This window comes from Taudactylus pleione, unplaced genomic scaffold (genome assembly GCF_031769625.1).
Source record: "Taudactylus pleione unplaced genomic scaffold, aTauple2 ptg000065l, whole genome shotgun sequence".
NCBI classification, from domain to species: domain Eukaryota; kingdom Metazoa; phylum Chordata; class Amphibia; order Anura; family Myobatrachidae; genus Taudactylus; species Taudactylus pleione.
In genome coordinates, this window is record NW_028284467.1 from 10,478,154 (window position 1) to 10,494,851 (window position 16,698).

The window sequence follows — 16,698 nt, forward strand, 5'->3', positions numbered from 1 at the left end:
AGGATGACATGCCCAAAGTTATTATATAGTCCTTACCTTAAAAGGTTATTCAGATTTGATTTGTAAAGATGATGTTGTTTAGGATCTTATTGGAAGATGTAGTACAAAGTCCTTTCTGGTAGTTGTTATCCAAATCGTTCATAAAAAAAGCAGCAACTACTCACAGAGTATCTATGTAGGACAAAATGTCACTATAAAATGGCTGCCAGCAGCTTGGCATCCTTTACATAGTTCTGTGACCTGTATGGTGACATCACAATGCATGCAGGCAGCAGCTGGAGATGGCTGTAGCTTATATAAGCTCTGGGACCTAACTGACACATTTATATAACATGATGGGAAATAAAAAATTGAGAAATTATTGTTTTTTTATATTTTCGTCTGCTTTTGAATGTGCACTTATTTATAGGCATTACTCATTCTCTGTAATGTTTTTGGATTTAGTTATTTTTGATAGCCTAATATATATTTATATACTGTAAAATAAACAACCCTTTCTTTCTAACCTTCTAACCGCAGCTCATCTAAATACATACCATTATGTATTGGGGAGGTATATGTGTTTCTATCTTTTATATTTGACTTTTAAAGTAATTATAAAACTTGTAAAATCATTTGCAATTTCTTAAGAAGTCATCAAATCCATCTATTGTAGTTCAGGTTGCGAATGTGCAATTGAGGTGATTTTGCTGTGCAATAATCCTCTACATGTTATTAGTAACCTCTACAGACCCTCCCCATGGTTTTCTCCAAAATGCTATTCATTTTATTTTGGCTTGGTCCTATCTGCCTACCATCCCTATATTGGTCTTTCAGTTGGGCCAGGTACTTTTCCTATCCACTTTTTTCCCCTAATAATTTATGTATTTGTGTCTGTACCTTTCTACCTTTGTGTCCTTTGTTTCTTTTTTCAATGTGGGCGAGACTTCCCCCCTCCTTTTATATTTTGCTCTGATTCAAGTTATCAACGGCGAGCAGTGGAGATACATTTCATGGAGTATTAACTTGGTATTATATATTTTTCTCCCAATTCATTCCTGTGCCACCAATTTTTTTCCCTATTTATCCCTGTAACTATCAGCTGCTCTGCCAAAGACTGGAAGAGTGTGTACAGTGACACAATCTGTTTAACAGAATGTTTTAGCAAATGAATATCTGAGATCTGCTGCAAAATTGGACAGGTGTGTCGGCATATTTTGGGTGTTGAATCTGTGACCAGGTCTCCAATAGGATTGTGTCAACAGTGTTCTGGAGTTGGAACCCCGGAGGATTGCACAAGTGTACCCATCCTAGATATGCAGCATCACATTAGATGAATAATTTGCTATATCCAAAATTTCTAAATAAAAACGGCAGATAAAATAGAGGGACGTGTTTGAAGGTGTACGGATGACATGCCAAGTTATTATATAGTCCTTACCTTAAGATGTTATTCTGATTTGATTTGTTAAGATGATTTTGTTAATCAGGAACTTATTAGAAGATTTAGTCCAATGTTCTTTCTGGTAGTTGTTATCCAAAATCACTAACAAAAAAGCAGCAACTACTCACAGAGTATCTACTGTATGTAAGACAAAATGTCACTATAAAATGGCTGCCAGCAGCTTGGCATCCTTTACATAGTTCTGTGACCTGTATGGTGACATCACAATGCATGCAGGCAGCAGCTGGAGATGGCTGTAGCTTAGATCAGCTCTAGGCCCTAACTGACACATTTATATAACATGATGGGAAATAAAAAATGGTGATCTTATTGGTTTTTATATTTACGTCTGCTTTTGAATGTGTACTTATTTATAGGCATTACTCATTCGCTGTAATGTTTTTGGAATTAGTTATTTTTGATAGCATAATATATACTGTTGAATAAACAACCCTTTCTTTCTAATCTTCTAATAGCAGGTCATCTAAATACATAACATTATGTATTGAGGAGGTATGTGTGTTTCTATGTTTGTATCTTTTATATTTGACTTTTAAAGTGATTATAAAATTGGGAAAATCATTAGCAATTTCTTAAGAAGTCATCAAATCCATCTATTGTACTGCAAATTGTGAATGTGCAATTGAGGTGATTTTGCTGTGTAATAATCCTCTACATGTTATTAGTAACCTCTACAGACCCTCCCCATGGTTTTCTCCAAATTGCTATTTATTTTATTTTGGCTTGGTCCTATATTGTTCTTTCAGTTGGGCCTGGTACTTTTCCTATACCTTTTTATTCCTATACTTTTCCTATACTTTTCTGCCCTTTTCACTCATATATTTATTTATTTATTTTATTTTGGCCTGGTTTTCTTCCCCCAGCCTCTTTTTATATATATTTTATTTGCTTTGATTCAATGTTATCAGCGGAGAGTAGAGTAGATAGATTTATAGAGTATTAACTTGGTGTTATCAATTTTCTCCCAACTCATCCCTGTGTTATTAATTGTTATCCTAATTCATCCCTGTGAGTATTAGCTGGTTTCCCAAATTTTAGAAGAGTGTACAGTGGCAAAATCTTTATAGCTGATTGTTTTAGCAAACATATATCTGAAGTCTGCTGCAAAATTGGACAGGTGTGTCGGCATATATTGGGTGTTGAATCTGTGACCAGGTCTCTAATAGGACAGTGTTAACAGTCTGCTCTGGAGTTGGATCCCCATGGGATAGCACAAGTGTGTACCCATCCTAGTTATGCAGCGTCACATTAGATGAATAATTTGCTTCATCCAATGTTTCTAAGTAAAAACGGCAATAAAACAGAGGGAGGTGTCTGAAGGGGTAAGGATGACATGCCCAAAGATATTATATAGTCCTTACCTTAAGATGTTATTCAGATTTGATTTCTAAAGATGATGTTGTTGTTTAGGATCTTATTGGAAGATGTAGTCCAATGTCCTTTCTGGTAGTTGTTATCCAAATCGTTCATAAAAAAAGCAGCAACTACTCACAGAGTATCTATGTAGGACAAAATGTCACTATAAAATGGCTGCCAGCAGCTTGGCATCCTTTACATACTTCTGTGACCTGCATTGTGACATCACAATGCATGCAAGCAGCAGCTGGAGATGGCTGTAGCTTATATAAGCTCTGGGCCCTGACTGACACATTAATATAACATGATGGGAAATAAAAAATTGAGAAATTATTGTTTTTTTATATTTTCGTCTGCTTTTGAATGTGCACTTATTTATAGGCATTACTCATTCTCTGTAATGTTTTTGGATTTAGTTATTTTTGATAGCATAATATATATTTATATACTGTAAAATAAACAACCCTTTCTTTCTAACCTTCTAACCGCAGCTCATGTGTGTCTCTATGTTTGTATCTTTTATATTTGACTTTTAAAGTAATTATAAAATTGGTTTCAATGTTGTCAACAGAGAACAGAGGAAATACATTTTGTGGAGTATTAACTTGGTCTTATACATATTTCTCCCAATTCATCCCTGTGCTATAAATTTTTCTCCCAATTTATCCCTGTGAGTATCAGCTGCTCTATCAAAGATTGAAGAGTGTGTACAGTGACACAATCTTTTTAGCAGATTGTTTTAGCAAACATATATCTGAGATCTGCTGCAAAATTGGACAGGTGTGAAGGCATATATTGGGTGTTCTGTGACCAGGTCTCCAATAGGATTGTGTCAACAGTTTGTTCTGGAGTCGGAGCCCTAGAGGATTGCACAAGTGTAACCGTTTGTTACAAGTCCCCAGCACAACTTGCTGCTGTCACGTCTGAAACTGGAGAAGAGGACGTGGTGGGCCTAAGTTGGGGAAAGAAGCGGAGACGAGGGGCCTGGATATACGTTCTCCTCATCCACAGGTCTTGAGTGTTGGCGAGACCTGGGCAAAGGTGCGGAGTCTAACCCACAGGATGGTGTTCGCCAGTGACCCCCCCCAATTGGGATATGGGCTTAGCTGCACCCCGTGAGCAGGTCGCGGTCCTTTGACCAGGTACCCAAGCCCTGCAGGGATAGAGACACTACACACGTGGCCCAGCGAGGATATGCCTGCTTAGGCACAAAACAGTCCCTTAAAATACTGTATAGAACACACCTTGACACGTGGATCAAACGTCAATAAGGATTTCAAGTGGGAAGCAACTCACGGTTACTTGAGACGTCACCAGAGATAGAAGGCACACGGGTAGAGGCGGTATACGTGGTAGCACGGATGTTCACTGGAGATGTTTAGGCACACAGGTAAAGGTGATAACACTGCTGCACGGGTATTCGCCAGAGACGTATAGGCACACAGGTAAAGGTGGGTACACTGCTGCACGGGTATTCACCAAAGACGTAAAGGCACACAGGTAAAGGTGGTAACACTGCTGCACGGGTATTCACCAGAGATGTTTAGGCACACAGGTAAAGGTGATAACACTGCTGCACGGGTATTCACCAGAGATGTTTAGGCACACAGGTAAAGGTGGTCACACTGCTGCACGGGTATTCACCAGAGATGTTTAGGCACACAGGTAAAGCTGGTAACACTGCTGCTGTACGGGTGAATAGGAACCTGGACCGGGAACTCACTAAAGCACGCTAGGAGACAACCGTTGTTCAGGCAATTTCCCATAACCTGTGGAACAGTTTTATACCCAGGGGAACCCTTAGACAGGTGCACAGCATCAGCTGAAAACGGGCCTATCAGGGAGAAGGATCCAGTCACATGGGCCGACTGTCATGGCGGCGCCCATGTCCGGATTTGCGATGCCGGACACCAGCCCTCCAGGAAGCCACAGCAAGCGGGGAGAATACTCAGCTTCTCCCCCGCCGTCGCGCAGGCCGCCCGACCACCCAGGATGAAAGGGGAAGCCGGCGGTGCGGTAAGCGGGCGCCGATCCCTGGCTGAGCCCTGACAGTTGCTCTCCAACACTTCAGTGATTACTCCTTCTACTTCCATCTGCCGTACGGGAACTATACCATCTGTTGCTAGGCAATCTTGATGCCGGACGACATCACGTGTTACTGGGAACACAGGTTGATCTTCCATTGATATGATTGGTTCTTCATCTTTTAAATACCTGGCAGAGTCCTCACGGCCTTGCCGGCTATAGCATCTCTGTACGTGCCCTTCCGGTTCCTGTAGCTAGACTCTGTCATAGCTTTGTTCACCTCGGCATCCAGGCCGTATCAATTCATTTGGCTACTATTGCCGTTCTACGGCTAACCAAGCCGCACCTCGGTCTCCAGGCTGCATTAATTCCTCCGGCTGCAATAGCCGCTCCATGGCTAACCAAGCCGCACCTCGGTCTCCAGGCTGCATTAATTGCTGCGGCTGCGATAGCCGCTCCATGGCTAACCAAGCCGCACCTCGGTCTCCAGGCCGCATTAATTCCTCTGGCTGCAATAGACCCTTAACGGCTAACCAAGCTGCACCTCGGTATCCAGGCCGCATCAATTCCTCCGGCTGCAATAGCCTCTCCACGGCTAACCAAGCTGCACCTCGGTCTCCAGACAGCATCAATTCCTCCGGCTGCAATAGCCGCTCCACGGCTAATCGAGCCGCACCTCGGCCTCCAGGCCGCATCAATTCCTTCGGCTGCTATAGCCGCTCCATGGCGTACCAAGCCGCATCTCAGCCTCCAGGCTGCACCAATTCCTCCAGCTTTATCAGCTGCATCAGTACCACCAGCTGCATAAGCCACATCAATTCCTCATCAGCTATACCAGCTGCATCAATACACTGGTGGCACAAGCTGTATCAACTCCTCCAGCTTTACTAGCTACATCAGTACCACCTGCTGCATAAGCCACATCAATTCCTCATCAGCTATACCAGCTGCATCAATACACCGGCTGCACAAGCCGCATCAACTACTTTAGCTATACCAGCTGTATCAAATACCACTAGCCGTATAAGCCGCATCACATCTCTCCAGCTCCTGTTGTGTCATGAGAAACTCTGGTCTTCATAGGTTGTCTGCGTAAACCACTACTACTTCGCGATTAAGTGCAGGCGGCCACCTAAGTACCGGTGAACGTAATTGGTTCTAAGGGAACAGTGGGTGGCTGTTATTGGCAGAAGACCTCGCCTTGTTTGAGTTCTAGGGGGTTTACGCAGTGAGTCCTAGGAACCTCTAACACCGTCCTAGTTATTCAACGTCACATTAGATGAATAATTTGCTTTATCCACAATTTCTAAATAAAAACAGCAGATAAAACAGGGGGAGGTGTCTGAAGAGATAAAGATGACAAGCCAAGTTATTATATAGTTTATTCAGATTTGATTTCTAAAGATGATGTTGTTCACGAACTTATTAGACGATGTAGTCCAAAGTCTTTTCTGGTAGTTGTTATCCAAAGTCACCAATAAATAAGCAGCAACTACTCACAGAGTATCTATGTAGGACAAAATGTCACTATAAAATGGCTGCCAGCAGCTTGGCATCCTTTACATAGTTCTGTGACCTGCATTGTGACATCACAATGCATGCAGGCAGCAGCTGGAGATGGCTGTAGCTTAGATCAGCTCTGGGACTTAACTGACACATTTATATAACATGATGGGAAATAAAAAATTGAGAAATTATTGTTTTTGATATTTTCGTCCGCTTTTAATGTGCACTTATTTATAGGTATTACTCATTCGCTGTAATGTTTTTGGATTTAGTTATTTTTGATGGCATCTAAATACATAACATTATATATTGGGGAGCTATTTGTGTTTCTATGTTGCATCTTTTATATCTGACTTTTAAAGTAATTATAACATTGGGAAAATAATTTGCAGTTTCTTAAGAAGTCATCAAGTTCATCTATTGTACTGCAGGTTGCGATTAAGGTGAGTTTGCTCTGTAATTATCCTCTACATGTTATTAGTTACCGCTATAGACCCTCCCCAATAGTACTATAGTAAAGGGGAAATTAAATGCTAAGGATAATCTATAGAATAAAAGTGCTGATAAAAGACAGATGAGGGGGAAGAGAGAGATGGAGTAAGAGGGGAAAAGAAAGGAAAAGAAAACAAGTAGAGGGAGAATTGTAGAGAGAGAGAGATAGGAGGAGAGAGAAAAAAGAAATACCCAGACCGCTCCGAGGGACAACATCTAGTTACAGATATAATTGTAGTCTGTGTTCCTCCCTCCCCCATACACTCACTCTGACCATATGCATTATGCTTTATGGTTTATCTGTTTATGGAGATCATATGGTTGTATTTGGGAGTTAAATAGATAACAGTTTGGAGCTAAGCAATGCTGTCTGTATGCTGCATTCATACTGTGTGAAGTTTGAATATACAGGAATTGCATAAAATGGAGGATAGTGTATGCTTGTAGACAATTTGAGTCCTGTAGCAATCATGACCTGAGACAAATAGATCACCATGCAAAGGATGCTGGGATACAAGGGCGTATATATAATGGGTGCAGGGTGTGCGGTGCACACGGGCCCCCTGGTCCAGGGGGGCCCGCACCGCACACCCTGCACCCATATTATCTAAAACTTACCTCACCAAGGTCCCGCGTCGGGTCTCTCAGTGCTGCTGAAAATGCTGAAAAATGCCCACCGCGGCCATTTTTCCAGCGTTTTGCACATGCGCTGTGAGAAATCTCCATGAAAATGACGGCCGCTCCATTTCCCCGGCGATCTGAGCATGCGCAGTAGACTCCGGGCACACTCTAGTGCCTAGAGTCTAATGATTCTGCGGTGGCCAGCCAGCAGCATCAGTCGGCTGCCGGCCGGCGGGGTGAGAAGAGGGGGCCCGTGACGGATGATGCACACGGGCCCCCTCCTCTCTAAAGACACCCCTGCTGAGATACACCCAAAGCTCCCTCACACTATACTCCACTCTCTGTGTACCCTATCTCTGTATTTTTATTAAATACCATGTTTTATATCATTTGTAAATATTTTAATATATTGTTAAAGGAATATACACTTTAGAGTAACTGATGATTAAAAAAAAAGACTACATAAAAAGAAATGTTATTTAGTCGATAATATTGTTTTACAAGTATACTTAGATGTGTAATTGAAGCAAAATATACTGTACCTTGAAGTGTGCAGCATCTGAAAGAGTTCATAAATCCAGGGCTTCGAAGAGGGAGCCATTAGGATCTCTCCTCCACCGCCTGGCTCCTTCCACTGGAGGTTGCGCATGTGTGAACTGACATTCATACATGCGCAGTAGCACTGCAGAGTCAGACTCGTCAGTGCTAAATTTCACTGCTGTGGGAAGCAGCAGTGAGGGACATCGCAGACGCAGCTGATTTTCAGATTAGTTGTCTCCGCATTGGAGCAATGTTGAAATGCTCTAGTGACTTTGTATACACCGCTGCTACTTGCTGCGAGTTGGATACCTAATTTTCAGGGACCATCCAGCCAGCGATAATTAGCATAATGAATGCTCTCAGTAGTTTAGGCCCTCCAAGAGCCGCAGCGGGCCCGGGTAACAGGGGGCGTGGCCTAATAACGGGAGGGGTGGCCACGCCCCCTTAAAACCAAAACAAAACAAGAACATTTTCAGCGCCGCTTCGCTGGCGATGGGGGCACTCTGAGCCCCCTCAGCCCGGCGCAAAGCCAGGGGGGGCATGATCAGTGTGATCGCTCCCCCCCACAGGCATAGGAGACTGCTGTGGCTACTGCTCAGCAGCCTCGAGCAGTCTCCCACTGTAGCTCAGCACACGCTGTGTGCTGGGCTGCTGTAAGGGAGGGTGGGGGGCGGTGTTGGACATGGGGCCCCTGCCGGGCCCCTCAGGAAGCCCAGGCCCGGGTAATTTGAACCCGCTCCCCCCTATCGGCGCCCCTGCAGTAATTTATAGATACCTAATGGCTTTAACCCTCCTCCCCCTAGTAATAGATTCCCTAGTGGCTTTACCACAATCCCCAAGTGTCTAATGGTTCCTACTTTTTCCCAATGGCAAATACTAAATAGTAAAACACCCATCCTTCCAGTGCCAATAAACTACCTTGTAACCATTGCACTTGTGCCCGGGTCACACACGCAGCAGTATGGAATGCAACCATGTCAGAGAAAGCACGTCCTTGTGGTATTAGAACAGTAATATTTTCTATGTATTTCATTGTGAGTGAGTTATAAATGGTTTATTAGTAATGTATGATATTATTATGAATTATAATTAATTATTCAATTATTAAAATAACTAGCATATTTACTTTGTCTTTATTAATAATTGGCAGTAAAGCCCCCTATGCTTTTATAACAACTTTCTGACCCATCTGGGATAATCCTGTCTGATTGGGACAGTGGGACAGAGCTGCTAAAATGTGACTGTAAAATGGGACAGTTGTACGGTATGATTATAGTGTATCGTTATATATTCTATGCAAGTATTTAATTTACATTATTAAGGTTTTATCATTGTTTGATACCTCTAGGGGTTTTAATATATTGCTGATTTTCTCTACAACTTCTTGCACCCATTTCAATCTACAGTTTTCAAAATCAGAATCCCAAGCTATAAAACCAATGCATGCCTTAAATTAGGGAGTGGGCAATTAGCAGTCCCCACCTGTTGTAGAACTACACATCCCAGCATGCCTTGCCACAGTTTTTCTATTTGGCTATGCTAAAACTGTTGCAAGGCATGCTGGGATTTATAGTTCAGCAACAGCTGGAGGGCCGCTTATTGCCCACCCCTGCCTTAAAATCCCCTTATTTGAAAAAAAGCACTGTTACTGCTGCGTGGAGCTGGAACTTAGTGGATTTTAAATCAGCAAAAGTTCAAGAGAGGAGGAGTAATGTGTGTCATGTCACACACTCAGGACCAAATTTACAAATGGCCTGTCTCCTACACATTTTAAAACCACTGGACATCACTTACGGTTTGGATCACCATCGTTATTAACTTACAATTCAGCGGTTTTGATAACGTTTTGAAAACCACAGTCGATTGTCCTTTGGTTTATAAATGGCCAACCAAAACCTCTGGAGGATAAACAGCCACAAATCCACCACATCTTTTCCAGCCAATAGGTGTCACGTGGTGAGCTGGTGACTGGCAGACTCCAAGTCACAGTAGCCGACCGACCGAGGGGGTAACAACGGAGCCCGGCATCCGCTATGAACACATACACCAGGTAAGCGGGCATATGCACATGCAGAGGCACCCCAGCCTTGTTGATTGATAGCCGGTTTTCACGGCAATTACGAAGTCCGGCTCTTTTGACCATCTTATGTGTATCCTACAGCCATAGGATTGCGGATATACCTACAGCATTGTAACTATTTCAATATGGAAATTTTTATTGGAACAGCTGCGCCATTAAGGGCCAGGAGAATAACATTGTAATTCCCCATAAGAGTAATTAGGATTAACCCTAATCAGATACTTTGTGTTGATTCATTTCATCAGTGCAGCATTGCCACAAATTTGCTTTGCCAAAAACTTAAGGGTTCCTGCAGTAAGAGATTGGGGGACAGTTGACAGCCCTACCATGTACCACTGCTCAGAGGAAGTTGATGGTGGAAATATATCAAACCAACCAATCAGCTTCTACCGATCATTTTATATAATGTACTTGACGCTAGCTAGAAGCTTGTTTGATATGGGCAACTTTTTAATTTCCTACTTCTACAGTCTTCAGAGTTTGATACATTTCCCCCTTTAAGATATAGTATTATTTGTTGCAAAGCCTGCCACTGTTTGAGAATATAAAGGCATGATTTTATAAAGTTGGGACCAAATACAAACTTCAGGCAGTACTTACATAAGGGATCCCTACTCCTCAGAGTCCTAGGCCTCTAACTATATTATTCTTTTGGAGACAGAATATACTTTTGACAAGTGTCACTCCATATGGAGTAAGGGTAGCGTTATAGACAAGCATGACAATGTAGTTTTGAGTCAAAAAATATGTATATTACACATGTCATACTGCCTAATCTCACATCCTGCCTACTTCTCCAGTGCAGTGGGTGAGGCAGGGGTGTGATGATGCATCATCATGGTCCCGCCTCTGCAAGTAATGCCACGAATGGTGTCATTATGTCATTGGCGGGGCCACAATGATGATATTCTGGTGCCAGGGCTTCACTTCTCCCACCTGGATCTCCCTCATCCCGGATCTCCCGGAACACAGTAAGCAAAAGTAAGTGAGGAAGAGACATGGTTTAGACACTTTATACATTGAAACGAGATATACAGTATTCAGAGTGAAAAGTTTGTAAGTTAGATGTGTCACGTTTTCCACATCAGATATGCAAAATGCTAATGGCCTCCCTCTAATTAACGAGTTTTGTCACCAAAATGAGTGATAAATTTCACTGTGTATGATAAATGGTGCTCCAGCCAATCAGCTCCCAACTGTCATTTTTCTAACAGTTGACAGTTGGGAGGTGATTGGCTGGGGCACAATTTATCATACACAGTGACATTTATCACTCGTTTTGGTAATAAAACTCATTAATAAATGAGGCCCTTAGTTAGAATTGGTCACTTGGTAACTTCAGTGAAATATCAGAGCCTGAATATAACCGGGTCAAAATTCAACATTACAATATGGAAGTTATAGAATTTTAAACATAACTTTTTGCAGTCAGTGGATGTTTTCTTGCAATAAAGAGGGTCAATATGTAGAATGAACCTATCCTTCTCAGTAGGAGATTTTCATTGTGCTGAAACATGTACAGGTACTTATTGTTCCTTAGCTTGTCTATGTGGAGTGACTTGTGTCCACATTAGCTACAGTCTGTGCAGACAGTGGTGCGATCACTTGTTCTTTACAACCTGCATAAAATAAACACAAGGTTCACTGAAATGGAAAAAAATAAAATAAATAATAAATGGCTATTGAACATTTACTTTACAGAGTTATGAAATACAGGTAGTGGAAACAATAATATACAGTCACTTATATGGGAGCTGGGCAGCACCAATATTCCACAAGTCTCCCAACAACTGACCCCTGTTAATTGGTGATGAGAAACACTATCTCTGGTTGTGCTTAGTACTGATTAATATTGACCTTGCCTTCAAAGGGAATAATTGTACTTAAACTCTGCCAAAAGTTCTTTACCTTAGCCGCTAGAGAGTAAGCCGAGAACATGGTGAACATGGGATGCGATCAATATCACGTCCACAGGGATTCCAGCGCTGGACTCCCGACACTTGTCAGAACCTCGGCGCCGGCATCCCGACTGCCAGAATTCTGAAGGTGAGCGGGTATAGGGGGAGGTTTAGCATTAGGGTTAGTAGTTATGCTTAGGCACTAGGGGGAAGGTTAGGGTTAGGCATTAAGGGGGGATGGTTAGGTTTAGGGTGCAGGGAGGGGGACTTGAGGTTTAGGCACTAGGGGTAGAGGTTAGGGTCAGGCACCGGCGAGGGAGGGTAGAGAGAGGGGGAGGGTTATAATACTGACCGACAAGTGTCCGAATTCTAACCCCGTGAGGATGCCGGCTTTGGGATTCTGACTGCCAGAATCCCAAGTGCCAGAATCCCGTACCCATCCCAGTGAACATAGGGCCTGATTCAGACCCGGTTGCAAGTGCTGAGCGCTCGCAACCGGGTCGATGGTGGCCCAGAGCGCATGCGCACGATGGAGCTGGCTCCGTCGTGTGCATGCGCAAGACCCAAATAGCGATGGGCAATCCGTCGTTCTGGGTCTCGTACCAAAGGGGGCGTTCTGTTGATGTTGAGTGACAGCACGCCTCCTTTGGTGGTCGTGCTGGGGGAGTGGCTGCCCAAACGGAGGCATTCCCATGTGAACACCTCCGTTTTGGGCCGGCCCCACTGACATCACGAGTGATGTCATTGGGGGAGATTTCGGCTCTGTCAGAGCCGAAATCTCTCTGGGGCTTGCGGCAACGAGACCCTACCAAAAAGGGTCTCGTCGCAAGCCCGATGGTCTTGACCATCGCGACCATCTTCCTGGCCGCTCACTATAGCTGTGGGTGGTCACCCACAGCTATGCGAGTGGCCAGGAGGCTGTTCCAAAAAAAAAAAAAAGACCGGCCCTGATTCAGAGCGAGCGCACTGTCAGAGCGACTGGCTCTGAATCAGGGCCATAGTGAAGGATAATTAATGTGATCGTATCACCGGGTGTGATATGATGTTGGCATAATGTTGACATTCAGTTTGTTGACACAAGAATGTTGACATGGGGTGAATGTCGACATTGTGAATGTCGACATGGTCTAAAAGTTGACATTTGCCATGTCAACGTTCACTGTGTCAACACTGACATAATGTGTAAGAATGCCGTCCATTCTATCTAACTCTAGCTGCAACCTAATTCTGACCCTGACCGCAGCCTAAAGCTGGCAACACACATGGCAATCTGCACACAATCAGCCGATGTATACGATTTGTGTACGATTTCCCTTGAAACCCTCCCCGGCAGCTCTGCACACGATCTGCACACAATTTGGTCTCCAATCTTGATACGATCTCTCCTGCAGTCAGACTTTCACAGTGCATCGCCTCCTAGATTGTCAGATCTGCCCTACTGCACGGCAGATCTGACGATGCGATGTGCGACCAGCGGGGATGCGCATCGCATCATGAGTGGGGACTCACGATTTACTCAGGATTTGGCCATATTTTACACGATCTGTCGTTCCACTGTGTCGGAATCGGCCAGATCGGGTAAAATATCGCTATGTGTGTGGCCAGCATTACTGTAATGCTGCTATGTTCATGCATAATGTCGACATTATGAACAAATTTGTCATCATGCTGAATGTCAGAACCATTCAACACTATAGTGTTGACATTCTGAATAACTGCATCTTATTTATTACTCCACCCACTGACTGTGGTTTTTGCACCATTGAACTTACAAATGTGCATTGCTAGTTGTGACGAGCGAGGTACAGTATGTACAAGCAGAAACATAGAGAGAGGTAGTAATGTGACTGTATAGTATATTGTTGTAACTTCACCTAGTACATAGTGCTCAGTTCCTGATGCCATATCTTGAGAACACTACAAATAAATTTGAAATTGCGCAATGAAAGACACATAAAACTGTGCATGGTCTAAATAACAAAACCTACCAGAGAAGACTAAAGGAATATGTTATACTGTGCTAGGGAACCCTTGTGACACTGTATAAATAAAATATAATAATACAAAGTTAAATGTAGAGAAGAGGGCGATAGGATAAAAGCTTTCGAAAATGTCAATCATTTTTCTATGAAGAGGAGTTAAGTATTCTTTACTGAAATAAAAGATGTGCACCCAAACTGGAGGGAGTTGTCAGGACGGGTCTACAGGGAGGGGGGTGTGGTGCAGAAAAGTGGGCAGCACGGTGGCGTGATGATGTGATTGAGTCATCATGGCTCCTCGCCCGCTATACAATTCCGCAATTCACCATTCTGAAGTAGGGCTGAATGACGTCATCAGTCACCCAGACCACCCACTTTGCTCGGGTAGATGGCTTCCGCAGGTGTGTGGTGGGCGACTCTAGGAGACCTAATCTTGGGTGGTGTTCCCTTACATTCCGGGAGAGTAGGCAAATATGCACTAAATTAGAGAGTAATATATTGAGTTTGTATAAGATTAAAAGTGTTTGTATAAAATACTCTTGGGCATTTATTACAATTTGGGAGAAGATGCCTAATATAGATATGTAATAAAAATACTTAAATATACCTGAATAATTCTCCTGCCTCCCAGTCAGTACAGTAAGTCAGCACCAACATCTGGTTGCGGATTCATTTCATCAGATGCATGTGGTGTGGAGCAAGTAGATGGTTTTGTTTGGCTGTCAGATTCATTATCTTGAGATTTATCTTTAGATTCTGATGAAACTTCATTTTTGGAGCTTTGCATTCTGTTATCCTGTGATTTAATTTCCACTTCGTCCTCTGTGCCCCCCTGTGTTCCTGTTCTAGAATTATTCTGCGTTCGATCATCTGAGTCATTTTGTGTTATGCCAGCTGAGTCTCCCTGAGAACTGTCACTGAAAATCTCTTGTGTGTTGCTCTTTGAATCCTCCATAGTTACATCTCCTGACTTGTCTTGGGTTATATCACTGGAATCTCTCTGGGCCATGTCCTGTGTGTCTCCCATATCCTGGTGCATTATTTCAGCCTGTGCAGGATGCTTTGTATAAACTTGTGTTGTATTTTCAGAATTCCCCTGTGTTGCGTGCACTGAGCTCCCTTGGTTTACATCATTTGAATGACACTGCATCCTTTTTCCAGTGTCTTTGTCTGTTGTGTCTTCAGCGTCCAGCTGAATTGTATCACCTGGACTTGCATGGGAATGTTCTTCTGCAACCGTTTCATTGGAGTGACCTGAATCTCTTAATGTACTGTCTTCAGTTACGCTTTGGCTTTGTGTTATTATACTTGCATTTTCCGGTATTATTTTATCTGACACATTGTCTTCGGTAACCACGGATCTATGCTGCAGCACATCTTCACTGTCTGTAAAATCCTCACGAGTAGCCTTTTCTGAACTCCATTCTTTTAATCCATTTGCTGTATTGTCCTCCGAATTTTTCTCTTTACATTCCATTGTGTTGTCCTGTATGAACCCCTCTGAATGCTCACTTTCAGATTCCTCTAATTGTTTCTCACAAATGTCAGCAGGAGCAGCTGGCGATACATCCTGCACTACTTTCTCTGATAACCTGCAAGAAGTGCCATCTATGGAGGGATCTTGTGTTTCACTGGCTGTAGAGGATAGGGAACTCTCCTCACACTTCTGATCTGTGGACTCTTTTTCAGTAGCTGAAATGTTGGTCCCAGGGTCTACCGATGCCATGAAGAAGGAATTGGAAGAACTTATGGGAGATGAGATCATCAGAGAATTTCTTTTACTGAAAAGTAAAGTGTTTACATTAGCTAAAAACTTATACCTGACTGGAAATGTAGACAGAAACTATATTTACAGGTGGTAAAAATGATAATGTGACGTATCTCCTTCAGGAAGATGACCCGACTTTTTTTCCCCATATTTAGGGACAGTAAAGTCCATTTAGAAACTCTAATTACATGTGTGGGGTAAATAATTGTTCTAACACAACAAAAAAGGGATTAACATTCCCATTGTGTGGTCACCATCAACTACATTTCCCGTTATGCCCAAACGAAAATGCAGGGAGGAGAGGGCTGCAGTTATATATTTTTTTTTTCTTTTCAAAAATTAGCGTCATCAGGTCACTTTTTGATGAAGCATTTCAGTAGCATTTCAGACCATCTCTTTAAAAACACGTTTAAAACTTTTAAATACCAGTCACTAAGGGTTGTTCTTCTTTCTAATAAGTAGACGATGAAAGAGAGGGTGTTGTGGGTTATATTATACAGCACTAATACACTTGTGTTTTGCAGCATTGCGCTTGTGTTTGCATTTCCTTGGTCATGTCCCCAAAGAGCAATATTGTATTTTAACAAAGTAAAAGATAACCACAGTCATGGTTTCCTGCCAAGTACTAGTACAGAGAAAGGAAAGGAAGGTAACTCTCTTAGTACAAGTTGTTCAAACCCCCAGCACACACGTAGGTAACAAAGAACTTCAAATATGTGTTTTTGAGTTGTTGTTTTTTTACTTCCACCAGAAGACAGCAGAGTAATTGCTAAATACAATTTGTAGATTTTCTTATCTGGAAACGTATGCCTATTAAGAGAACTGTTAGTGATTTAGTTAATATTAATATTATTCTTGTTTTGTAACAAAGTCTATTTCAAGGTACAGTAGTGTTCAAATTAGCGTTCAGCCATATATGATTACACTTTCTTGCTTGTTGACATGATTCAAACAAGCTGGGTAGGGGTATTCATATATATATATATATA

At 42.6% G+C, this 16,698-nt stretch overlaps 1 protein-coding gene across 1 annotated transcript in view; it reads right to left on the bottom strand.

Annotated features, from left to right (window-relative positions):
• Positions 1–11,345: 11,345 nt before the first annotated feature.
• The window catches only part of BIN2 (bridging integrator 2), a 51,806-nt gene continuing 46,453 nt past the window's right edge, over positions 11,346–16,698 (bottom strand). The window contains 3 exon segments of the mRNA XM_088466309.1: positions 11,346–11,683; positions 14,549–14,579; positions 14,582–15,722. Of these exon segments, the coding sequence (XP_088322435.1) occupies positions 11,610–11,683; positions 14,549–14,579; positions 14,582–15,722 (1,246 nt within the window). The 3' untranslated portion in view covers positions 11,346–11,609.